Source organism: Arvicola amphibius, chromosome 14, assembly GCF_903992535.2.
Source record: "Arvicola amphibius chromosome 14, mArvAmp1.2, whole genome shotgun sequence".
In the NCBI taxonomy this organism is placed as follows: Eukaryota; Metazoa; Chordata; class Mammalia; order Rodentia; family Cricetidae; genus Arvicola; species Arvicola amphibius.
Genome location: NC_052060.1, coordinates 6,921,289 through 6,940,412, shown reverse-complemented (window position 1 = coordinate 6,940,412; position 19,124 = coordinate 6,921,289). Strand labels below are relative to the sequence as shown.

The window sequence follows — 19,124 nt, the reverse complement described above, 5'->3', positions numbered from 1 at the left end:
CAGGCAGCCATTCCCAGTCCCATTCCCAGGCTGTCAGACCCCTTCCCTACAAAGACAGTTTACAGATGGAAAACCGAGGCGCAGATTACGGATTCGGATATCAAGTTGCTCTGTGATTGTCTGCGTCAGCTGTGGGGTCCTGTGTGGACTCCCTCCCATCACCTCCATTATTCCCAGTCTTCTGAGGAGGCTCCAGGATGACTTTGGGAGGAGTGGCTGTGAGAGGAGGAGCAGCTGGGCCTGAGTCACGGCAGGAAACAGGGCGGGAGATACCATATAAAAAGAGACAGCAGGCCTTGGAGTACACAGCAGCAGTAGCAGCAGGCTGGCAGCAAGTGGCCCAGACCTTCAAGTCCAGATCTACCTGGGACAACCAGCTTCTGGGTGGCCAGTGACCAGTTCTTGCCCCAGGATGGGGACCATATCCAGAGCAGCCTTGATCTTGGCCTGCTTGGCCCTTGCTTCTGCTGCCTCTGAGGGAGGTGAGTCGGGGTGGGGTCAGCAGTTGCTTAGTAGCCAGACTAAACAGCTCATCAGCAGTTGGGTTCAGAGCTTCCTTTTTGTGAGCATGCTCACCATGGGGCTGGGGCACCTGAGTCTTCAGGCAGGAAGGCTGGAGCAGGAGAGGGATACCTAGGGACAGTTGCTAAGAAACACAAATTGGAGTCAGATTGACAACATGGGACAGGTGAATGCACAGGCTGCGGGGCCTGGAGATGTCTGAGGAGGGCTCTCAGGCAGGTGAGGAAGAAAAAGAGGTCCCCAAGCTGCTCAAAACCAGTCTGCTGACCCGGGGAGCCTTCTGACTCATTGGCTAGAAGGCCAGTTAGGGGTGCCCATTCACCCTCTCCTAAGCACATCCACACTGCTCTGGAGTCTAAACAAAAGGGAATGCTCACTCTGGATGGGGGGGGGGGGACTCAGAAGTCAGTAAATGCAGCCTGTACCTGGCAGAACCCTACCCGTTGTCCTGTTCCCTTGTCTGGTGTCTTGTGTCCAGCCACAGCCTAAAGGAGAGCCAGTGAGGTGGCTCAGTACATAAAGGCACTTGCCAACAAGGCCGGTGACCTGAATTCGAGCCCAGTAACCCACATGGAAGGAGAGGACTGGCTCCCACAGTTGTCCTCTGACCTCCACACGCTCACTGGGACACACTGCACATAGAAAAGTATATTTTATATACCATATAGTAGAAATATACATATCATATATAATTATATCTATATGCCATATATAGATATATTTCTTTTTAAAGAAACCTAAAGTTAGAATCTGAGATTGACTGGAGAAGGCATTTAAACACTTAGCTGGGCTTCCTACCCAAAGGCCTATAGGAGGAGGCTGGTGGGGAGGTGGGTCCTCTGAAGCTAGAGACCAGCAGAACAATGGCTATGGGGTGGGGAGGGGGACAGTCACATGTCACATTCCCTTTAGATACAAATTCAGGTTTTCTCAGGCCCCAACTCACATCAAGGTTGGTGTGGAAGACAGAGGGGAAGACATCACACAGTGGTCTTTCTACACTCTTGGCCCCTATGGCCTCTCCATCCTTTGCTCAGGACCAGGAAAGGGCCTCCCAACACTGCCTCTGACTTATTCTTCCTTCCTCCAGCCTTCAAGCCTTCAGAGCAAAAAGAGATGAAGCCAGAGAACCTGTTCCTACACCTTCATGAAGGTGAGAACCCTCTGCCCAAGAACTAACCAAGTCTAACTTCCGTAGCTTTCCCGGTCACTGAGGACGGAGGACAGAAGCATTCAGGATGCACGGCTGATGCACTTGGGGGAACAAGCACACAATGAGTCTGGGAGCTGCGGTTCTGTCTCCCTTGCCTCTAGTCTGGGAGCTGTGGTTCTTCTCCCTTGCCTCTAGTCTAGGAGCTGTGGTTCTGACTGTCTCCCTTCTTGCCTCCAGTTGGCTATGCAGCCCCTCCTTCCCCATCGCAAACCCGGAGACTCCGAGTGGACCACTTTGAAACCTCTCAGCCTGACCCTCTCTTTGAGGAACAGAGGGAAGGTAAGGCCACCACAAGCCCCTCGTGCTTCCTGCTCTCCAGGTGGGGAGGAGGGACCCCCACCCCACTGTCTGGCCCTGAGGGGTGGACTGACTGCTCGCACTGCCCGTTCTATAGTGCACCCCCCTTCTCCAGAAGCCATCCCGGTCCAGGAAGAGTGGCCCACTCTCCCAAAGTTGGGAGACAGTATAGGTGAGTGCTCTCCTGGTCCCCTGCCCCACCCCACTGTGGTCTTGCCGACGCTTGTCTGATCTCCACACCCTGGTGCCTTCACCCGTCTTGCAGTCGGTCGCCCTGTCCCTCAAGAAGCCATCCCCCTACAGGAAGATCAGCCCCCTCTCCAAGTTCCTATTGAGCAGAAGGAAAGTGAGTGACTCCCCTTAATCCAGAGCATGGGCTTTGGAGGCCGACGGGGTGGGCAGCTCTGCCACTGAGGCCTGTGTGACCCCGTGCACTGCTCACTTCTCTGAGCCTTGTGCTGGGTTTGTCCCCAGCACCACAGCACCTGGTTGTGGCATTCCCCTGTTGTCCCAGCACTTGGGAGGAGGCCTAACCATCAGAGTTCAAGGTCACCCAGGGGTGCATGAAGCCCTGTCTTTAAAAAAGGAGGGGGGAAGGAAGGAAGGAAACCACGACTACTCCATAGCTATAGATTAAGTGATACAAAGTAGCGCTTGTGTCTCATTGGCTTCTCGAGTTCCTTCGTGCATGGGAACTAGGATGTGCCCGTTTTCTAGAGGTGCCCATCCCACAAGCCTTTTGCTTATGCATCTTTTACCCAAGTAGAGCCATATGCCCAGCATCAGGAGGAGATGCTCCAGTCCAGGCAGACAGAGGGTGAGTGACAGCAATTGCCTCTGCCCCTGCACATTAGCCCTCAGGCTCAGAACCCTGGCAGAGGAGCAGGCCCCTGAGCCTCAGGAAGGACCTAATGCAGGCCTGGGCGGCCAGGTCCGTGCAGTAACCTTTTCCTTTCAGTGCCGGTCAAGGTAAGAAGCCCGGACTAGCTTCGTGTTTCCACACATGCTCCCAATCCTCCTTTTCAACCCACAGTCTTCCAATTCTTCCATCTCAGCCCGCCTTAGCATCTCCCTCCCCGCTGCTTTCCCAATTTCAGAGAAGCCCTTCGTGGGCCAGCGCGCTCCAGAACCCCAGCCTTCCAATCCTCCGCAGCACTGCCAACAGGGCCGGAGAGGAGGCTGGGGCCACCGGCTGGATGGCTTCCCTCCTGGACGGCCTTCTCCAGACAATCTCAACCAGATCTGCCTTCCTGAGCGCCAGCATGTGGTGTACGGCCCCTGGAACCTGCCGCAGACTGGCTACTCCCACCTTAGTCGACAAGGAGAGTCCCTCAATTTGCTGGAGACTGGGTATTCCCGCTGTTGCCGCTGCCGCAACCCCACAAACCGTCTGGACTGCGCGAAGCTTGTGGTAAGGGTTTGACTGCCGGTGCCGGGGTGTCTCTTAACTCCAGAGAGTGTGTGGGGGTGTGGAAGGGCTAGAACCTCACCCTGGGTACAGAGGACCCAGGCTCCTTTCACTGGCTCTACCGCAAAGACCTCCTCAGCGTGCCCCAAGAGCACTGGACAGCCATGCTGCTTTCTTGTTTATCTGCCTGGGGTCCTTTCCTGGAGCGTGGGAGGGAGGCAGGAATGCGGACAGCGGGTTTCCGGGCTGACCCACCCCTCTCACTGTAGTGGGAGGACACAATGACCAGGTTCTGTGAGGCCGAGTTCTCTGTCAAGACCCGACCCCACCGGTGCTGCAGACAGCGGGGGGAGGAGCGATTCTCTTGCTTCCAAGAGGAAGCTCCGCGGCCACACTACCTGCTCCAGCCTTGCCCCATCCACCAGACTGGCATGTCCTCAGGGCCCCAGCTGCCTTTCCCCCCGGGGTTGCCCACTCCGGACAATGTCAAAAACATCTGTCTCCTGAGACGCTTCCGCTCTGTGCCACGCAACCTCCTAGCTACTGACCCCATCCAGAGGCAGCTGCAGGCGCTAACCCGGCTGGAGATGGAGTTCCAGCGCTGCTGCCGCCAGGGCCACAACCACACCTGCACATGGAAGGCCGTAAGTGGGCATCCCAGCCACCTCGGAAGCTTGTCTGCCTGCCCACCTGCCCCCCAGCTGCACTGCTGACTCTACAGCCGCCCATCCACGCTCTTCCCCGTGAGCACATCCACGTTCGTCCGCTTGTGATTGTCCGTCCATCGCTGTGTCTGTCATCTGAGTTTGTTCACTCTGAGTCTTCGTGCTGCCGTCCTGGGCGCATCCACCCGTGACCCCACACATGCACCTGTTTGCCGTCCGCCCGTCCGTCCAGCTCTGGCCTCAGCTGACCCTCTGTACCTGCTGTTGCAGCTCGTCTCCAGTGGCTAACTAGGAGCTTCATCTGTGTTCCTCCCTCGCACCTTCCCCAGCCCACAAAGCCATAACCCGGTCCTCCAGTTCTTCACTCTCTCCCTCGGCCCATGGGGTCTCATCTCATAGATGATAGTGATAAGGTGTAGGGAGGGGAGAGGGGGCCAGGTAATCGGGCCTCTGACGTAATCTCTTCTGCTCCACAGTGGGAGGACACCCTGGATGAATACTGTGATCGGGAACTGGCTATAAAGACCCACCCCCACTCCTGTTGCCACTACCCTCCTAGCCCTGCCCGTGATGAATGCTTCGCCCAACGGGCTCCCTATCCCAACTATGACCGGGATCTCTTGACTCTTGACCTCAGCCGAGTCACCCCTAACCTCATGGGCCATCTCTGTGGAAACGGAAGAGTTCTCACCAAGCAGTGAGTCTTGCCCAGATCTTCCCAACCCTCTTGTCTGTCCAAACCTCCTCCCTCCTGGGGTGTCCTTGGGGAAAACAAAATCATGATCTCCCAGTACCATTTGGGGGAAGGCTGTTTATTTATTTTGAAAGAGTTTCACTCTGCGGTCAAGGCTGGTCTTGAACAGAGCCAGTTCTCCTGCCTCAGCACCCCAAGTAGTAGGAGGGTGGGCATAAACCACCACCCACACAGCCTTTGGGTGCTCTGGACGGCACAAGACCCTAAGTCTGCCCCTCCCATACCAATCAGTAAACAGATTCCTGGGCTGATCCAGAACATGACTGTCCGCTGCTGTGACCTGCCGTTTCCAGAACAGGCCTGCTGCGGTGAAGACGAGGTGAGTGACTCTGGGAAACAGAGGAGGAGGGGAGAGAGCTGGAGGTAGAGATGGCCTTTCATTGTAGTTTCTGAAACCTGCTCCCGGAAACCAGAGGGTGAGAGGACTAGACCCTCCTCGGTGTTCCAGACGCCTTCCCTCCCGACTTGACCTATTATCCCTGCCCTGGGCCTCAAGCTTCTGGCATTTCCAGATGTGCACATCTGTCAGTCACAAGGAATCCTGCTGTGCTAGGAAGGCTTGCACAGCTTCTGGGCCTCCGGAGGAAATCCAGTGGTCAAGCAGCAGAAGCTGTCCAAAGGAGGACTGAGGGCCCCCAAGCCAACCTGTAACTTCACCATACCCAATTATCTCTGCTTTACACTCCTTTTTCAGAAACTAGCCTTCGTCGAGAATCTCTGTGGTCCCCGAAGGAACTCCTGGAAAGATCCTGCCCTCTGCTGTAACCTGTCTCCTGGGGATGAGCAAGCCAACTGCTTCAATGTCAACTATCTGAGAAATGTGGCGTTAGTGTCCGGAGACACTAGGGATGCCACCAGCCAGGGGGAGCAGGGCCCAACTGGAGGAACAAATGTCAACCCCACCCCTGGGTCCAAGGAAGAAAAATGAGTCACCCTGAGCCTCGGAGGATTAGATGGGGAACCCCACCCTACTCCACCCTCCTTGAACACTCATTACAATAAATGCCTCTTGGATTTGGCATCCTCACTGTCCTTAACACACGAGCACGCCCTCCTAAGCTCCTTAAGACTGGCCCTGTGCCGCCTCCACCGACTGCACAGGAGGTGTTCCTCAGTGGGGGACCAGAGCTAAATGGCAGTCCTCTTGCCCCATCGTGACCATGATCAAGCATTTGAAAAAAACATCACCCCTCTAACTGCCTGGTAGAGGGTGAAAAAGATGTAATCTATGTTCTTGATGAGCCATAGCCCAGGCTGACATTTTAATCTTGCTGTGCTCAGGATGGAACCAGCGTCTTGACAACTAATGACGTTATCACACTGAGCTCTGTCCCTGTGTCCCCAGCCTAGGTTGTGTGGTCTCTGAGTGTGCGTGTTTGTGAATGTGCAGGTGTGCATGTATGTGCGTATGTATGTATGCATGTAAGCTTCCCAGGTAACCAGTCGGCTAGCTATGTGGATCCTCAAGGATTCCCCTGCCCACTGGCTCACAGACCCACAACAGCACCTCAGCTAGCGATCCCAGCTCAATGAATTCCTGCTTTGGGGCTGGAGAGATGGCTCAGTGGTTAAGAGCACTGACTGCTCTTCCAGAGGTCCTGAGTTCAATTCCCAGCACCCACATGGCAGCTCACAACTGTCTGAAGATCCAGTTGCAGGGGATCTAACACCTTCACACCAATGCACATAAAATAAAAGTTAAATAAACCATAAAAATAAAGAAAAAAAAAGAATTCCTGCTTTGTGCTGGGCAGTGGTGGCGCACGCCTTTAATCCTAGCACTCAGGAAGCAGAGGCAGTCCTGGTCTACAGAGCAAGTTCCAGGACAACCAGGGCTGTTACACAGAAACTCTGTCTCCAAAAACAAAACAACAACAAAAAAGAGTTCCCACTTTGGCTTATTATCAATTTGCCCCCCATTTATGATCATGTCAGACTTGGGAAATACACAGTTTAAAACACACAGCCCCTGCCTGGTCATTCACCGTCCAAGAACCTGTTTGCAGGTGTGCCAAGTGTTGTACAGGGCGGTTAGGGTGCCAGTCTGCTCTGAGCAGGTCAAGACCTGAGTGGGGTGAGGTTGAGCTGAGGCAGCCGGTGGCACTGGGCAAGCATCTCAGCGGGTGGCAAAGCTTCCACTCCAGACAGGCAGGATGAGTGCCTCCGGCAGGGCACGAACACCAGAGCCTTACTTTTTGGTGGCCCCCAGAATGATACAATGCCACTGAGGTTTCCAGCAGAGGATGTGCTCAAATTTGCTTTGGGAGATGTCTAGTCAGCAACCATGTTCCCAGACAATGGGGTTGAACTCCAGCCCTGAGGTGAATCAGACAAGGCAGTGACTGACGGGGACCTTCAAGGCCTGCGAAGCTGCCCTGGAACCCTGAACCTCAAAGCAGGAGATGGAAGAATACTCCCGGGGAGGGCTTCCTCTGTGACCCGGATGGTGGCAGAACATCTTTCCAGAAACACAGACTTCTGAGTTCCAGTTCTAGCCAAAAGGGTGAACCAAGACCGGTCATGCACCCTGGCTAAGACCCAACCCACACCAGCCGCTTCCTGCCCCGCCACAGCCTTCTATTTATTTTTTTGGTCAGAGGTTGTTCCTAAGCAACTACTTAGCAGATCCTTCCTGCCTGTCAGCACTAGGGCCAATAGGCGGGCGGCCGCAGCTCATCGCCCAACTCCAGCCCCTGTCCGGAGCTCCAGAGCCCCAGCAGCCTATCTGCAGAAGTCCGGAGTACTCTGACCGGAAGTCACATCCCGAGACCCGGCTGTCTTTACCCGGCTGTAGGGCTGTAGCACAGCACCAAGTCGCACAGCACTGGCTGCAGTGGTTCACAGTGTGCTGGGAGGGAAGAAGGGAAATGGAAGAATAGTAAACAGCTGGGAAGAAGGAACCAGAGATGGAGCTAAGAAGCAAGCTCCTTGTGAGCATTAGTAACTAGGCAGTGAGTTTGGACAGCATCAAATGGGTTGTGGTTACCAAGAAAAAGGGGAAGTATTAAAATTCACAGCAATTAGATGTGAAAATTAACTATTAAGATAAAATTTAAACCAGGTGGTGGCGCACGCTTTTAACATTAGCACTCAGGCGACATGGGCAGGTGGATCTCTGAGTTCTAGGCCAGCCTGGTCTACAGAGAGAGTTCCAGGACAAACAGGACTACACAGAGAAACCCTGTCTCCAAAAGCCAAAAGAAAAGAAAAAAGTTTAAGTTTGTGGGAAACACAGGAATCAGAGCTTCTAACTGAGGAGAGCTGAATTCCACAGAGCCGTTAAAGCACAAAGGGCTGGAGAGGTGGCTCAGTGGCTAAGAGCCCTGACTTCTCAGGAAGAGGACTTGGGTTGATTTCCAGCATCCGCATGGTGGCTCACAACCCTGTAACTGCCCCTCTAGGGAATCCAAGCCCTCTTCTGGCCTCTGCTAGCCCCAGGCACATACAGGCATGCAGACAAAACGCAGAGAATTATCAATCTTTTAAAAATTACAAAAATAGCTGGGTGGTGGTAGTGTACGACTTTAATCCCAGCATTTGGGAAGCAGAGGCAGGACGATCTCAGTGAGTTCAAGCCCAGCCTGGTCTATAGAGCAAGTTCCAGGACAGCTGGGTCTGTTATACAGAGAAACCCTGTCCCAAAAAAACAAAAAGATGGGCTGGAGAGATGGCTCAGCAGTTAAGAGCACTGTTTGCTCCTCCAGAGGATCCGGGTTCAATTCCCATCATCTACATGGCAGCTCACAGTTGTCTGTAACTAGTTCCAGTGGAGCCAACACCTCACACAGACATACATGCAGACAAAACAGTGCATGTAAAATAAAAATAAATCATTAAACAGCTGTAAAAAAAAGACAAACAAAAAAATTAAAAATCAATAATAAGGGCTGGAGAGATGGCTCAGTGGTTAAGAGCATTGCCTGCTCTTCCAAAGGTCCTGAGTTCAATTCCCAGCAACCACATGGTGGCTCACAACCATCTGTGATGAGGTCTGGTGCCCTCTTCTGGCTAACTGTATACATAATAAATAAATAAATATTTAAAAAAACCAAAAAACAATAGTAAACAAGTTTAGATTTTTGTTGGAAGGAATTGGAGAGCTGGTTTAGCAGTCAGGAAAACCCGAGTTTGGTTCCCAGGACTCAGGCAACTCACATCTGCCTGTAATTACAGATTCTGGGATCCCACTCCCTCCACCAGCACCTGTGACATGTGGCAGACATGTGGCATACAATTAAAACAGAAAAAAGATTGTGGTGGCCAGGCAGTGGTGGCACACACTTTTAATCCCAGCACTCAGGAGGCAGAGGCAGGCGGATCTCTGAGTTCGAGGCCAGCCTGGTCTACAGAGTGAGTTCCAGGACAGGCTCCAAAGCTACAGAGAAACCCTGTCTCAAAAAAACCAAAAACCAAACAAACAAACAAACAAACAAAAATGATGGTGGTAGCTCAAATCCACAAACTTGGGAGACACAGGCCAGTGGATCTTATTAAGTTTGAAGCCAGCCTGGTTCTACAAAGTTCCAGGACAGCCAGGACTACATGAGCCCCTGTCTCAAGAATAAATAAATATCTAAACCTGACTAGAAGAAAAACATCAAAAGAAACCAAGTGAGGCTGAGTCAGGTGGTGGTGCACACCTTTAATCCCAGCACTCAGGAGGCAGAGCAGGGGGATCTCCATGGGTTCAAGGCCAGCCTTGGAAGGAGGTTAGGTACTTAGTAGCAACGTCTTTACTCTCGCAGGGCAGGCAGATCTCTTTGAGTCTGAGACCAGCCTGATTAAGAAATCGAGTCCCAGGACAGCCAGGGCTATGTAGATAGACCCAGCCACAAACAAAACAAAAACTGAAAACTGAACAAAAAACAAAAACGCTGGAGGGGAACTCACTATGCTCTTGTCTCAGCCTCCCAATTGCCAAAGTGCTGGGATTACAGACCCATCTACCACCATGACATGAACTTGGCCTGAGCCTGGCCTGAGCAGCATCCAGACTCCGTGGAGAGTTAAATTATGCTAGATAGACGTCCTGCTCCCGTTTGTTTGCTTATCAGGGCAATCTGTGGTAAACTTGAGGGGAAAGGGGTTTGTTTTAGCTTAAAACCCAAGGTCTACAGTAAAGGACTCAAGGCAGGCACCAGAGGCACAAACTGGCACAGGTTGCTGGCTTGCTTCTCAAGGTCTGCTCAACCCAGGACCACCAGGGATGGTACCGCCCACAGTAGGCTGGGCCCTCCCACACCAATCAGTAATCAAGAGAGTACCCCACAGACAGGGCCACAGGCCGATAGACTGAGACACGCTCTCAATTGAGGTTCCACAAAAAGCAAACAGCACAATGGGCAAGTGACAATGTGTGACAGACAGGAACGGATGACCTGGTGAAGAGAAGCAGCCCAGAGGTGTTAGCAACACCTTAAAAATCCCCCAGATTCTGTGTTAATGATATAGAAAAAATAAAGAGGTAAGGGGAATGGCCCAGCATGGTGTCCTGTACCTGTAGTCCCAGGTGCTCAGGAGGCTGAGGCAGGAGGATTATGAATTCAAGGCTTCTTGGGCTATGGAGTGAGTTTAAGGCAAGCCTAGGAAACTCAGACTCTTCAAAGAACCATGGGAAAGCAAACTTGGTAGCCCATAGCCCATGCCTGTAACAATAAACTGGAGAGGTGAAGGCAAAAGGAGCCATGAATTGGAAGATGGAGGGGGGGGTGAGGGAGGGAGGAGATGGTTCAGCAGTTAAGAGCACTGGCTGTTCTTCCCAGCACCCACATGGCAGCTCACTATAAATCTGTAACTCCAGTTCCAAGGGATCCTATGCCCTGTTCTGACTTCCATGGATACCAGGTATATATGTGGTGAACATACATACATACAGACATGAAGACCTACAGACAAAACATATAAAAGAGTTAAATTACATTTTAAAATTTTATAAAATGTGTGTGTGTGTGTGTGTGTGTGTGTGTGTGTGTTCCGGGACAGCCTGGGTTATACAGAGAGATCCTGTCTCAAAAAACAAAACAAACAAACAAACAAAAAAAGCACTTAAAAGCACTATCCGGTTGTGATAGCAACACTTTAATTTTAATTATTAAATTATTATTAATTCAGTAAGCTCATCTAAGGCACAATTATCTACTCCACTAGATTTACTAGAAGTTAGTTCCAGGTCTTTTAGGTAGAAGTAGAGGATGGGGCTTCCATGACCCTAAGCACACAGATGTCTCTTTCAAGATGAGATCTATGCTTAAATTGGAATAAAATCACTTTTAGAAAATAGTTTTAAATTATATTTTATGTTCATTGCTGTTCTGCCATGATGTGGGATGTTCTTCTGTATATGTGCTGCTTTTATTGGTTGATAAAGCTATTTCAGCCAATGATTTAGCAAAGTAAAGCCAGGCAGGAAATCTGAACAGAGATATAGAGGGGGTAGGCAGAGTCACGGAGACGCCATGTAGCTGCCAAAGAAGCAAGAGGTAACAAACCACAAGCCTCAAGGTAAAATATAAAAGAAATGGGTTGACTTAAGATGTTAGAGCTAACTAGGAATTGGCCAAACAGTGCTGTAATGAATATAGTTTCTGTGGGATTATTCTGGTCTGGACATCGGGAAATGAACACGCAGCCTCTGTTTGCACTGCCATACATGCAGGTATATCTGTGGGAGGGTGTCAGATCCCCTGGGACAGGAATCACAAACAGTTGTGAGCACCCATGGGACTTGAACCAGGGTCCTCTGGAAGAGTAGCCTCACTCCCAACCACTGAACCATCTCTCCAGCCCTAAAATTCACCTTTTTATAATTAAAAAACAAATATTGTGGCTAAACAATGGTAACAATCGCCTGAGCCATTGGAAGGGCTGTGGGTGCCTCATAGTCCAGAAACCTAGAATGAAAAGAAGTATCCACGAAATGCAGTTAAGCAAAGAACAAAAAATGGCCATAAAATAATAATAATATAAAAATAAGCCGGGCTGTGGTGGCGCACGCCTTTAATCCCAGCACTCGGGAGGCAGAGGCAGGCGGATCTCTGAGTTCGAGGCCAGCCTGGTCTACAAGAGCTAGTTCCAGGACAGGCTCTAGAAACTACAGGGAAACCCTGTCTCGAAAAAAACCAAAAAAAAAAAAAAAATAAAGCAAGGTGGTGGTGCACGCCTTTGATCCCAGCACTCCAAAGGCAGAGGCAGGTGGGTCTCCGAGTTCAAGGCCAGCCTGGTCTACACAGCAAGTTCCAGGACAGCCAGAGCAGTTACTCAGAGAAACCCTGTTTTGAAAAATACAACAAACAATTATATAAAAATAAAGAGGGCAGGAGTGGCAGCCCACACCGTTAGCTCCAGAATGTGGAAGGCAGAACCTGGTGTATCTTAGTGAGCGTGAGGCCAGCGTAATCTACAGAGTGAGAGGCAGGCAGGACAAGACCCACAACAAACCCTGTTTCAAAACAAAGCAAAAATGAAGGGAGAAAGGGCAGGGAAGCAAATAAGGAAAGAGACCCAAGGCTTGGTGGTGTGGCTCAGTGGCATTGCATCTGCATGAGACTGTTGTTTACAGCGGAAGCCACACACACATAGCATAGAGACTGGCAACCGCCCTGCCTCCCTACAAGGCGACACTATAGTGGGTGCCTGAGCCAGAGCCAATTAAGTCCCTTCCAAAATTCCCAAGCACGGAATCTGTGATAACATTGGGCTAATTAGCGACATAGTAATAAATCACCAGCATAAAAGAAACCTACTGGGCATTTTACATTTGTTTATTTGATACCAGGTTTTTTGGGTACCTTTTAAAGTTTATTTTTCTATCTATCTGTTTTATTTATTATGTGTAGTGTTCTGCTTACACATATGCCTGCAGGCCAGAAGGGGGCGTCAGATCTCATTACAGGCAGTTGTGAGCCACCATGTGTTAGCTGGGAATTGAACTCAGGTCCTCTGGAAGAGCAGCTGTGCTCTTAACCACTGAGCCATCTCTCCAGCCTCTGGTTTGAACTAGGTTATGATCCTCTAGTCTAAAAGGCTTAAGTGCTGAGACCAAGCCTGGCTCTTTGGTTTTTGATTTTCAAAACAGGGTTTCTCCATATAACCTTGGCTGTCTTGGAACTCACACTGTAGACCAAGCTGCTGTCAGACTCAGAGCTCCACCTGCCTCTGCCTCCTGAGCGCTGAGATTAAAGGCGTGTGCCACCACAGCCCTGCTTCACATTATTTTAAAAGTCCTGTTTAATCAGAATTTCTCATATCTATATTTTTGTGAACAGTTTTTCCTTTGTGGGAATTTACAAAGTTTCATAAAAATGTTCATGCTTTTGGCATTCTCTTGAGTTTCTCCTTTGAGACAGATCTAGCGTAAACCAGGTTGACTTCAGCTTTCTGTGTAGACAGAATGAATTTAAACTAACTCCCATCCCCACCTCTCAAGTACTAGGATAATGGGCGTGCACTACTGGCTGACTTCTTTTTAAATTTTATCAATTAGCCTGGCATAGTGGTGCACACCTTTAATCTCAACACTCGGGAGGTAGAGGCAGATGGATCTCTGTGAGTTCAAGGCTAGCCTGGTTTATAGAGTGACTTCCAGGATAGCTAGGACTATTACACAGAGAAACCCTGTCTCAAAAAAACAAAGAGAGAGCCGGGCGGTGGTGGCGCACACCTTTAATCCCAGTACTCGGGAGGCAGAGGCAGGCGGATCTCTGAGTTCGAGGCCAGCCTGGTCTACAAGAGCTAGTTCCAGGACAGGCTCTAGAAACTACAGGGAAACCCTGTCTCGATAAACAAACAAACAACAACAACAACAAAAAAAAAAACAGAGAGAGAGAGAGAGAGAGAGAGAGAGAGAGAGAGAGAGAGAGAGAGAAGTAAGGCCAATAATTAGATAAGGGAACCCATGAAATTAAAAGGCTTTTGTAGAGCAGAGCAAAGAGCTAAGAGACAGCCTACAAGATGGGCGGTGGCTTAATCCCAGCACTGGGGGGGGGGGGGGGTCAGAGGCAGGAGAATCTCCGAGTTCGAGGCCAGCTCGGGCTACAAAGTGAGTAGCATAAGACACACCAAAGCTACACAAAGAAACCTTGTCTTGAAAGACCAAAGAGAGAGAGAAAGAGAGAGAGACAGCCTACAGGTAGGGAAGAGTTATACATCTGGTATGGATTAATATCTAGAATACACAAACAAAGAAGTCAAGAAACTAAACAAGCAACCCACCCACCCAGGAGTAGGCTCATGAAATGAATAGACCATTCTCAAAAGATGGAACACAAAGGCCCAAGAACATGGAAAACTCTTTATCTCCCTGGCCATCAGAGAAGCGCAAGCAGCCACGCCGGAATTCCACCTCACCCTAGTCAGAATGGTAGTCACTAAGAAAACATCACAGTATTGACCAGGATGTGGACGGAGAGGAGCCTTATATGCCTCTGGCGGAGCTAAAAAACACAAGTCCAGCCACTGAGGTCTTCAGGACAGAGGTTTCCCAGGAAACAGACAGAGGTCCTCCTATGACAGCCACAGCTGCTGTAACTTAGAAAAAGCGGCTAGTTCCAGGACAGGCAAAGTTACAGAGAAACCCTGTGATGAAAAACAGAAAGAAAACAAAATAAAAAGGGCGAGGAGTTAGAAAGGGGAGCAAGTGAGGCGGGATGAGGATGCTGAGTTCTCAAGACTAGATCCTGCTGCTGACCTGGGGGCGGCGTTCATCTTTGGGGGACCTGGGAAAACTGGGGTGCTGGCCAGTAGCCAGGTGTTTCACTTCACTGCCCAGGCTCTGAGGAACTGTCAGGCCTGCTAGGACCCGGCAAAATGCTGTTCGGGGTGGATCCAAGTCGACTCCCTAGGGTTTACAGCTCCTGATCCTTTCCCGTCACCACAGCGTCACCCGGACATGTTTGATGGTCTTGCGCCTCCAGCTCTGTGGCCAACAGCTGGTAAAATGGTCGGTGGGTCTCCAAAAACATCCCAGTGGGAACGAGGAGCTGTAGACGACGACGACACGGCTCCCACGAGTGAGCAGAGAAGACCCAAGGGGCTGCAAATCCTAGCCTCCCAGGAATTCAGAGAGGATCAGTTTCGAGACAAGCACAAGCTGTCCAGTGGCTCATCACACAAAGGGCGGGGACAAAGGGCTCTGAGCCCGAAAGAGGCACAGTCACCTGGTACCAGAACTTCAAGAAAAGTCAGAAGGCGAGGAGAGGATTGTGCTCGAGACAGGAAGCCTCACCTCCCGGGGGGATGGTCAGACCCAATTAACTATATTGAATGGAAGGCGAGGCCGCCAGAGAACAAGAAGGCAGATTTGTTGCAAGTGAAAAGGAGCAGCTCTGTTGAAGGTGGAGCAGGTGGGTAGGGTCCCAGCGTGAAGTGAGTGCCTTTCGGTGGGCTCTGCCACTGGGGAAACGTGCCACGTGCAACAAGATCGGGGTCGCTGACAGTGTTGCAAAGGTCCTGAAAAACATCAGGACATGGAGTGCCAGGAAGCAGATTTTTGGTAGGTTTATTCCCATGAGTGAGGCAGAACGAGAACAGGTGGCTTTTTATCAAGCAAGGATCATGAGAAAGGCATAAGCTGCCCGGTGGTGATCCGGTCAGTCAAGGGGCAAAGGACCTGAGAGTCCCGAGAAATGAACTGGAACAGGCTGCACAGTAGGTCGTCACATAAAGAGTGGGAGCCCAGGGCTCTGAGCCCAAAGGCTGTGGTTGCCTGGTACCAGGGCTTAATAAGACAAAAGGTGAGAAACCATGCTCTAGAGACAAGACAAGCCCTCCCTCGGGAAACAGCCAGAGGTGGGAGAAAGGGAAGGGCTCACCAATCGTGCAGGTTTGGGATGGAGGGACCCAGCAATCTGGAGAAGCAAAGGCTGTCGAGGCGGTCATATGTGGACCAGGTTTCAGGATTCAACTGCCTGCAGGCAGGAAGAAGAACCTTTTCCACTCAGGAGACCAATGTTGTAATTCAGAAAAAGTGGCACGTGAGAGAAAGATGCCGTGAGACCAAGTTCATATGGAGGGATTTGTATTAAGGGAAGGACAGGAGAGGGGAGACCGGGCTCTGGGGACAGGAGTGGCAGAAAAGAAGAGAGAAAAGAAAGAGACAGACAGACAGACAGACAGACAGACAGGGACAGAGATGGGAGGTGGGCAGGGACTTTTTTTGTTTTTTGTTTTTGTTTTTCGAGACAGGGTTTCTCTGTGTAGCTTTGTGACTTGCCCTGGAACTTGCTCGGTAGACCTCACTGATCTCAGACTCACAGAGATCCGCCTGCCTCTGCCTCCCGAGCACTGAGATTAACAACAGCAAATGCCACCACTGCCCAGCCAAGGGCAGAGCCCTTTTAAAATGGAACCTAGTGAATGTGCACAGGTGCTCTTAGTGGCTGCAGCTGAGGAGGCGTACCCCAGTGCAGATGCCCAAACACTAACAGCAGCCCTTATAGTCACGGGTGTTTACACATGTCAGAGACACCCAGCCATCCGTGCTTATTGCTACACTGTCCACAATAGCCAAGGAATGGGAGCAACTTAGATGTCCAACAACAGAGGAAATATGGTGTGTGTGTGTGTGTGTGTGTGTGTGTGTGCGTGTGAGGGCACACGTGTGTTCAAGCACACAGAGGAAATATGATATATGCATGTGCGTGTGAGGGCACACGTGTGTTCATGCACACAGAGGAAATATGGTGTGTGCATGTGCGTGTGAGGGCACACATGTGTTCAAACACACAGAGGAAATATGGTGTGTGCATGTGCATGTGAGGGCACACGTGTGTTCAAGCACACAGAGGAAATATGGTGTGTGTATGTGTGAGGCCACATGTGTGTTCAAGCACACAGAGGCCAGAGGCAGATTCGGCTTCTTCTGAAAACGCTCTCACTTAGCTCTTTGAGGCAGGGTCCTTCACAGATTCACTCAGGCTGCCTGAACATGGAGCTCTAGTGATCTCCTGTCTCTGCCTTTCTAAAGATTTGATTATAGGCACAAAGCACCATGTGTGCACGTGTGTGTGTGTGTCTTCCAACTGAGCCATTTCCCAACCCCCACATGGATTTTAGATTTTTTTTTTTGTTTTTTTGTTTTGTTTTGTTTTTTTGTTTTTTTGGTTTTTTTTTGAGACAGGGTTTCTCCATTATCTTTAGAGCCTGTCCTGGAACTCACTCTGTAGACCAAGTTGGCCTCGAACTCACAGAGATCCACCTGTCACTGCCTCCCAAGTGCTGGGATTAAAGGGGTGTGCCACCACCACCCAGCCTCTTTCGTAATTTTCATAATTTTAATTTTTAGTTTTTCAAGACATAGTCTCCCTGTGTAACAGCTCTGGCTGTTCAAAAACTCACTTCATAGACCAGGCTGGCTTTGAACTCACTGAGGTCCGCCTGCCTCTGCCTCCTGAGTGCTGGAATTAAAGGTGTGAGCCACCACTAACCGGCCTCCACATGGATTTTTATTTTATTTTTAATGTTTTCATTTTCAAGAAAGTTGGTCCAATGGGAGGGCAGCATATCAAGTTACTGTCCCAGTCCCTGATGTATACTGTGATGTTCTACACTGTGAAGAGACAGCATAGTCAAGGTAACTGTAGGAAAAAAAAGCAGTTAACTGGGAGCTTACTTACTTACAGTTGCCGAGTGCAGACCGTCGTGGTGGGAAGCGGCAGGCGCAGCGTTGGAGAAGTTAGTGTCTGTTCACAGGTAGCAGGCGCGGGGGGGTAGGGGGGTTGGTGGAGAGGGCCCTGCAGAGGCCATGAAAGAAAGAACACTTGGGAAAAAGGGGACCAACGGGATGGTGAAAGATGAGGAACGGGAGAAACAATATGGACATGGTCAAAAACTTTTTAAGAAGAAAGAGAAGGGGCTGGAGAGATGGTTCTGTGGTTAAGAGCAGTGGCAGCTCTTCCAGAGATCCTGAGTTCAATTCCCATCAACCACATGGTGGCTCACAGCCATCTGTAAAGAGATCTGGTACTCTCTTCTGGCCTGCAGGCATATTAGGCAGGCAAAACACTGTACACATAATAAATATAAATCTAAAAAAAAAGAAAGTGATGTGGGATTCCCCTCTGTAGGCTATGAATATGCTTTATTACCATTGGTTAATAAAGAAGCTGCTTCGGCCTATGGCAGGGCAGACTGGAAGAGATGTATAGAGAGAGTAGGCGGAGTTGAGGAGACGCCATGTAGCTGCTGAAGGAGACAGACGCCGGGACCCTTACCAATAAGCCACATCCTCATGGTGATATACAAAATAATAGAAATGGGTTAATTTAAGATGTAAGAGTTAATAAGAAGCCTGAGCCAAGCAGGGTTGTAATTAATAAAGTTTCTGTATGATTATTCAGATCTGGGTCTCTGGGAATGAAAGAGCAGTCTTCACTTATAAGAAAGAAAAAAAAAACAATGATATTACTGGGAGTGGTGGTACACGCCTTTAATCCCAGCACTCAGGAGGCAGAGGCAGGCAGATCTCTGTGAGTTCAAGGCCAACCTGGTCCTACAAAGAGTTCCAGGACAGCCATGACTGGACACAACCCAGGACCACCTGCCCACAGCAGGCACTGCCCACAGTGAGATGGACCTGCCCATATCAGTCCCTAAGCAAGAAAATGCGCTGTAGACTTGCCCACAGGTCAGTCTGATGGAGGCATTATCTCAACTGAGGTTCCCGCTTCCCAGATGACCCTGGCTTGTGTCCAGTTGAAAACAAACAAACACAACAACAACAAAACCAACCACACAAACAACAACAACAAAAACACGAGCAAATACAGCTGGGGATGTAACTTAATGGCAGAACCTTTGACTCATACCTTTATCCTTTGGTTTGACTCCCAGGAGACACACACACATACACACATGTGCGCGCGCGCGCGCGCACACACACACACACACACACACTCAAATGTACGCACACGCACACACACATGCATGGTTGGAGGTGGCAATATCTAATAGATTTTTATATAATTATTAGATTTTTAAAAACTTATTTGGTTGAGCATAGCTCATGTCTTAATTCCAGCACTCAGGAGGCTTAGGTAGGAGAATCACAAATTCAAAGTCAGTATGGTCTATATTTTGAGTTTGCAATCAGCTTGAGCTACATGAAACTCTGTTTCAAATGTATATATATTTGGTTTTTCGAGACAGGGTTTCTCTGTAGCTTTGGAGCCTGTCCTGGAACTAGCTCTTGTAGACCAGGCTGGCCTCGAACTCACAGAGATCCGCCTGCCTCTGCCTCCAGAGTGCTGGGATTAAAGGCGTGCGCCACCC

At 50.1% G+C, this 19,124-nt stretch overlaps 1 protein-coding gene across 4 annotated transcripts; it reads left to right on the top strand.

The window, feature by feature from the left end:
* The first annotated feature begins 219 nt into the window (after positions 1-219).
* Positions 220-5,878, top strand: Ecm1 (extracellular matrix protein 1). Of its 4 annotated transcripts, none has more exons than XM_038311794.2 (11): positions 220-482; positions 1,613-1,675; positions 1,913-2,014; positions 2,148-2,204; positions 2,298-2,378; positions 2,796-2,849; positions 3,130-3,443; positions 3,710-4,084; positions 4,582-4,802; positions 5,091-5,178; positions 5,554-5,878. In XM_038311794.2, exons 1-11 carry the CDS (start codon positions 413-415, stop codon positions 5,785-5,787), a joined length of 1,659 nt encoding a protein of 552 aa, XP_038167722.1. In that variant the 5' UTR covers positions 220-412; the 3' UTR covers positions 5,788-5,878. The 4 variants fall into 4 exon arrangements, with proteins under 4 accessions (XP_038167722.1, XP_038167719.1, XP_038167723.1 ...); XM_038311791.2 differs by having other exon boundaries at positions 225-482; positions 2,130-2,204; XM_038311792.2 differs by having other exon boundaries at positions 227-482; positions 2,130-2,204; positions 2,799-2,849.
* The last annotated feature ends 13,246 nt before the right edge of the window (positions 5,879-19,124 follow it).

What these genes read in the sequence shown, in the direction of transcription:
- Ecm1 (XM_038311791.2), top strand. Translation starts at nt 413, where the DNA reads ATGGGGACCATATCCAGAGCAGCCTTGATCTTGGCCTGCTTGGCCCTT. An exon ending in GTTCCTACACCTTCATGAAG is followed by an intron (nt 1,676 to 1,912) that starts GTGAGAACCCTC and finishes TCTTGCCTCCAG; the next exon opens with TTGGCTATGCAGCCCCTCCT. An exon ending in GGAAGAGTTCTCACCAAGCA is followed by an intron (nt 4,803 to 5,090) that starts GTGAGTCTTGCC and finishes CATACCAATCAG; the next exon opens with TAAACAGATTCCTGGGCTGA.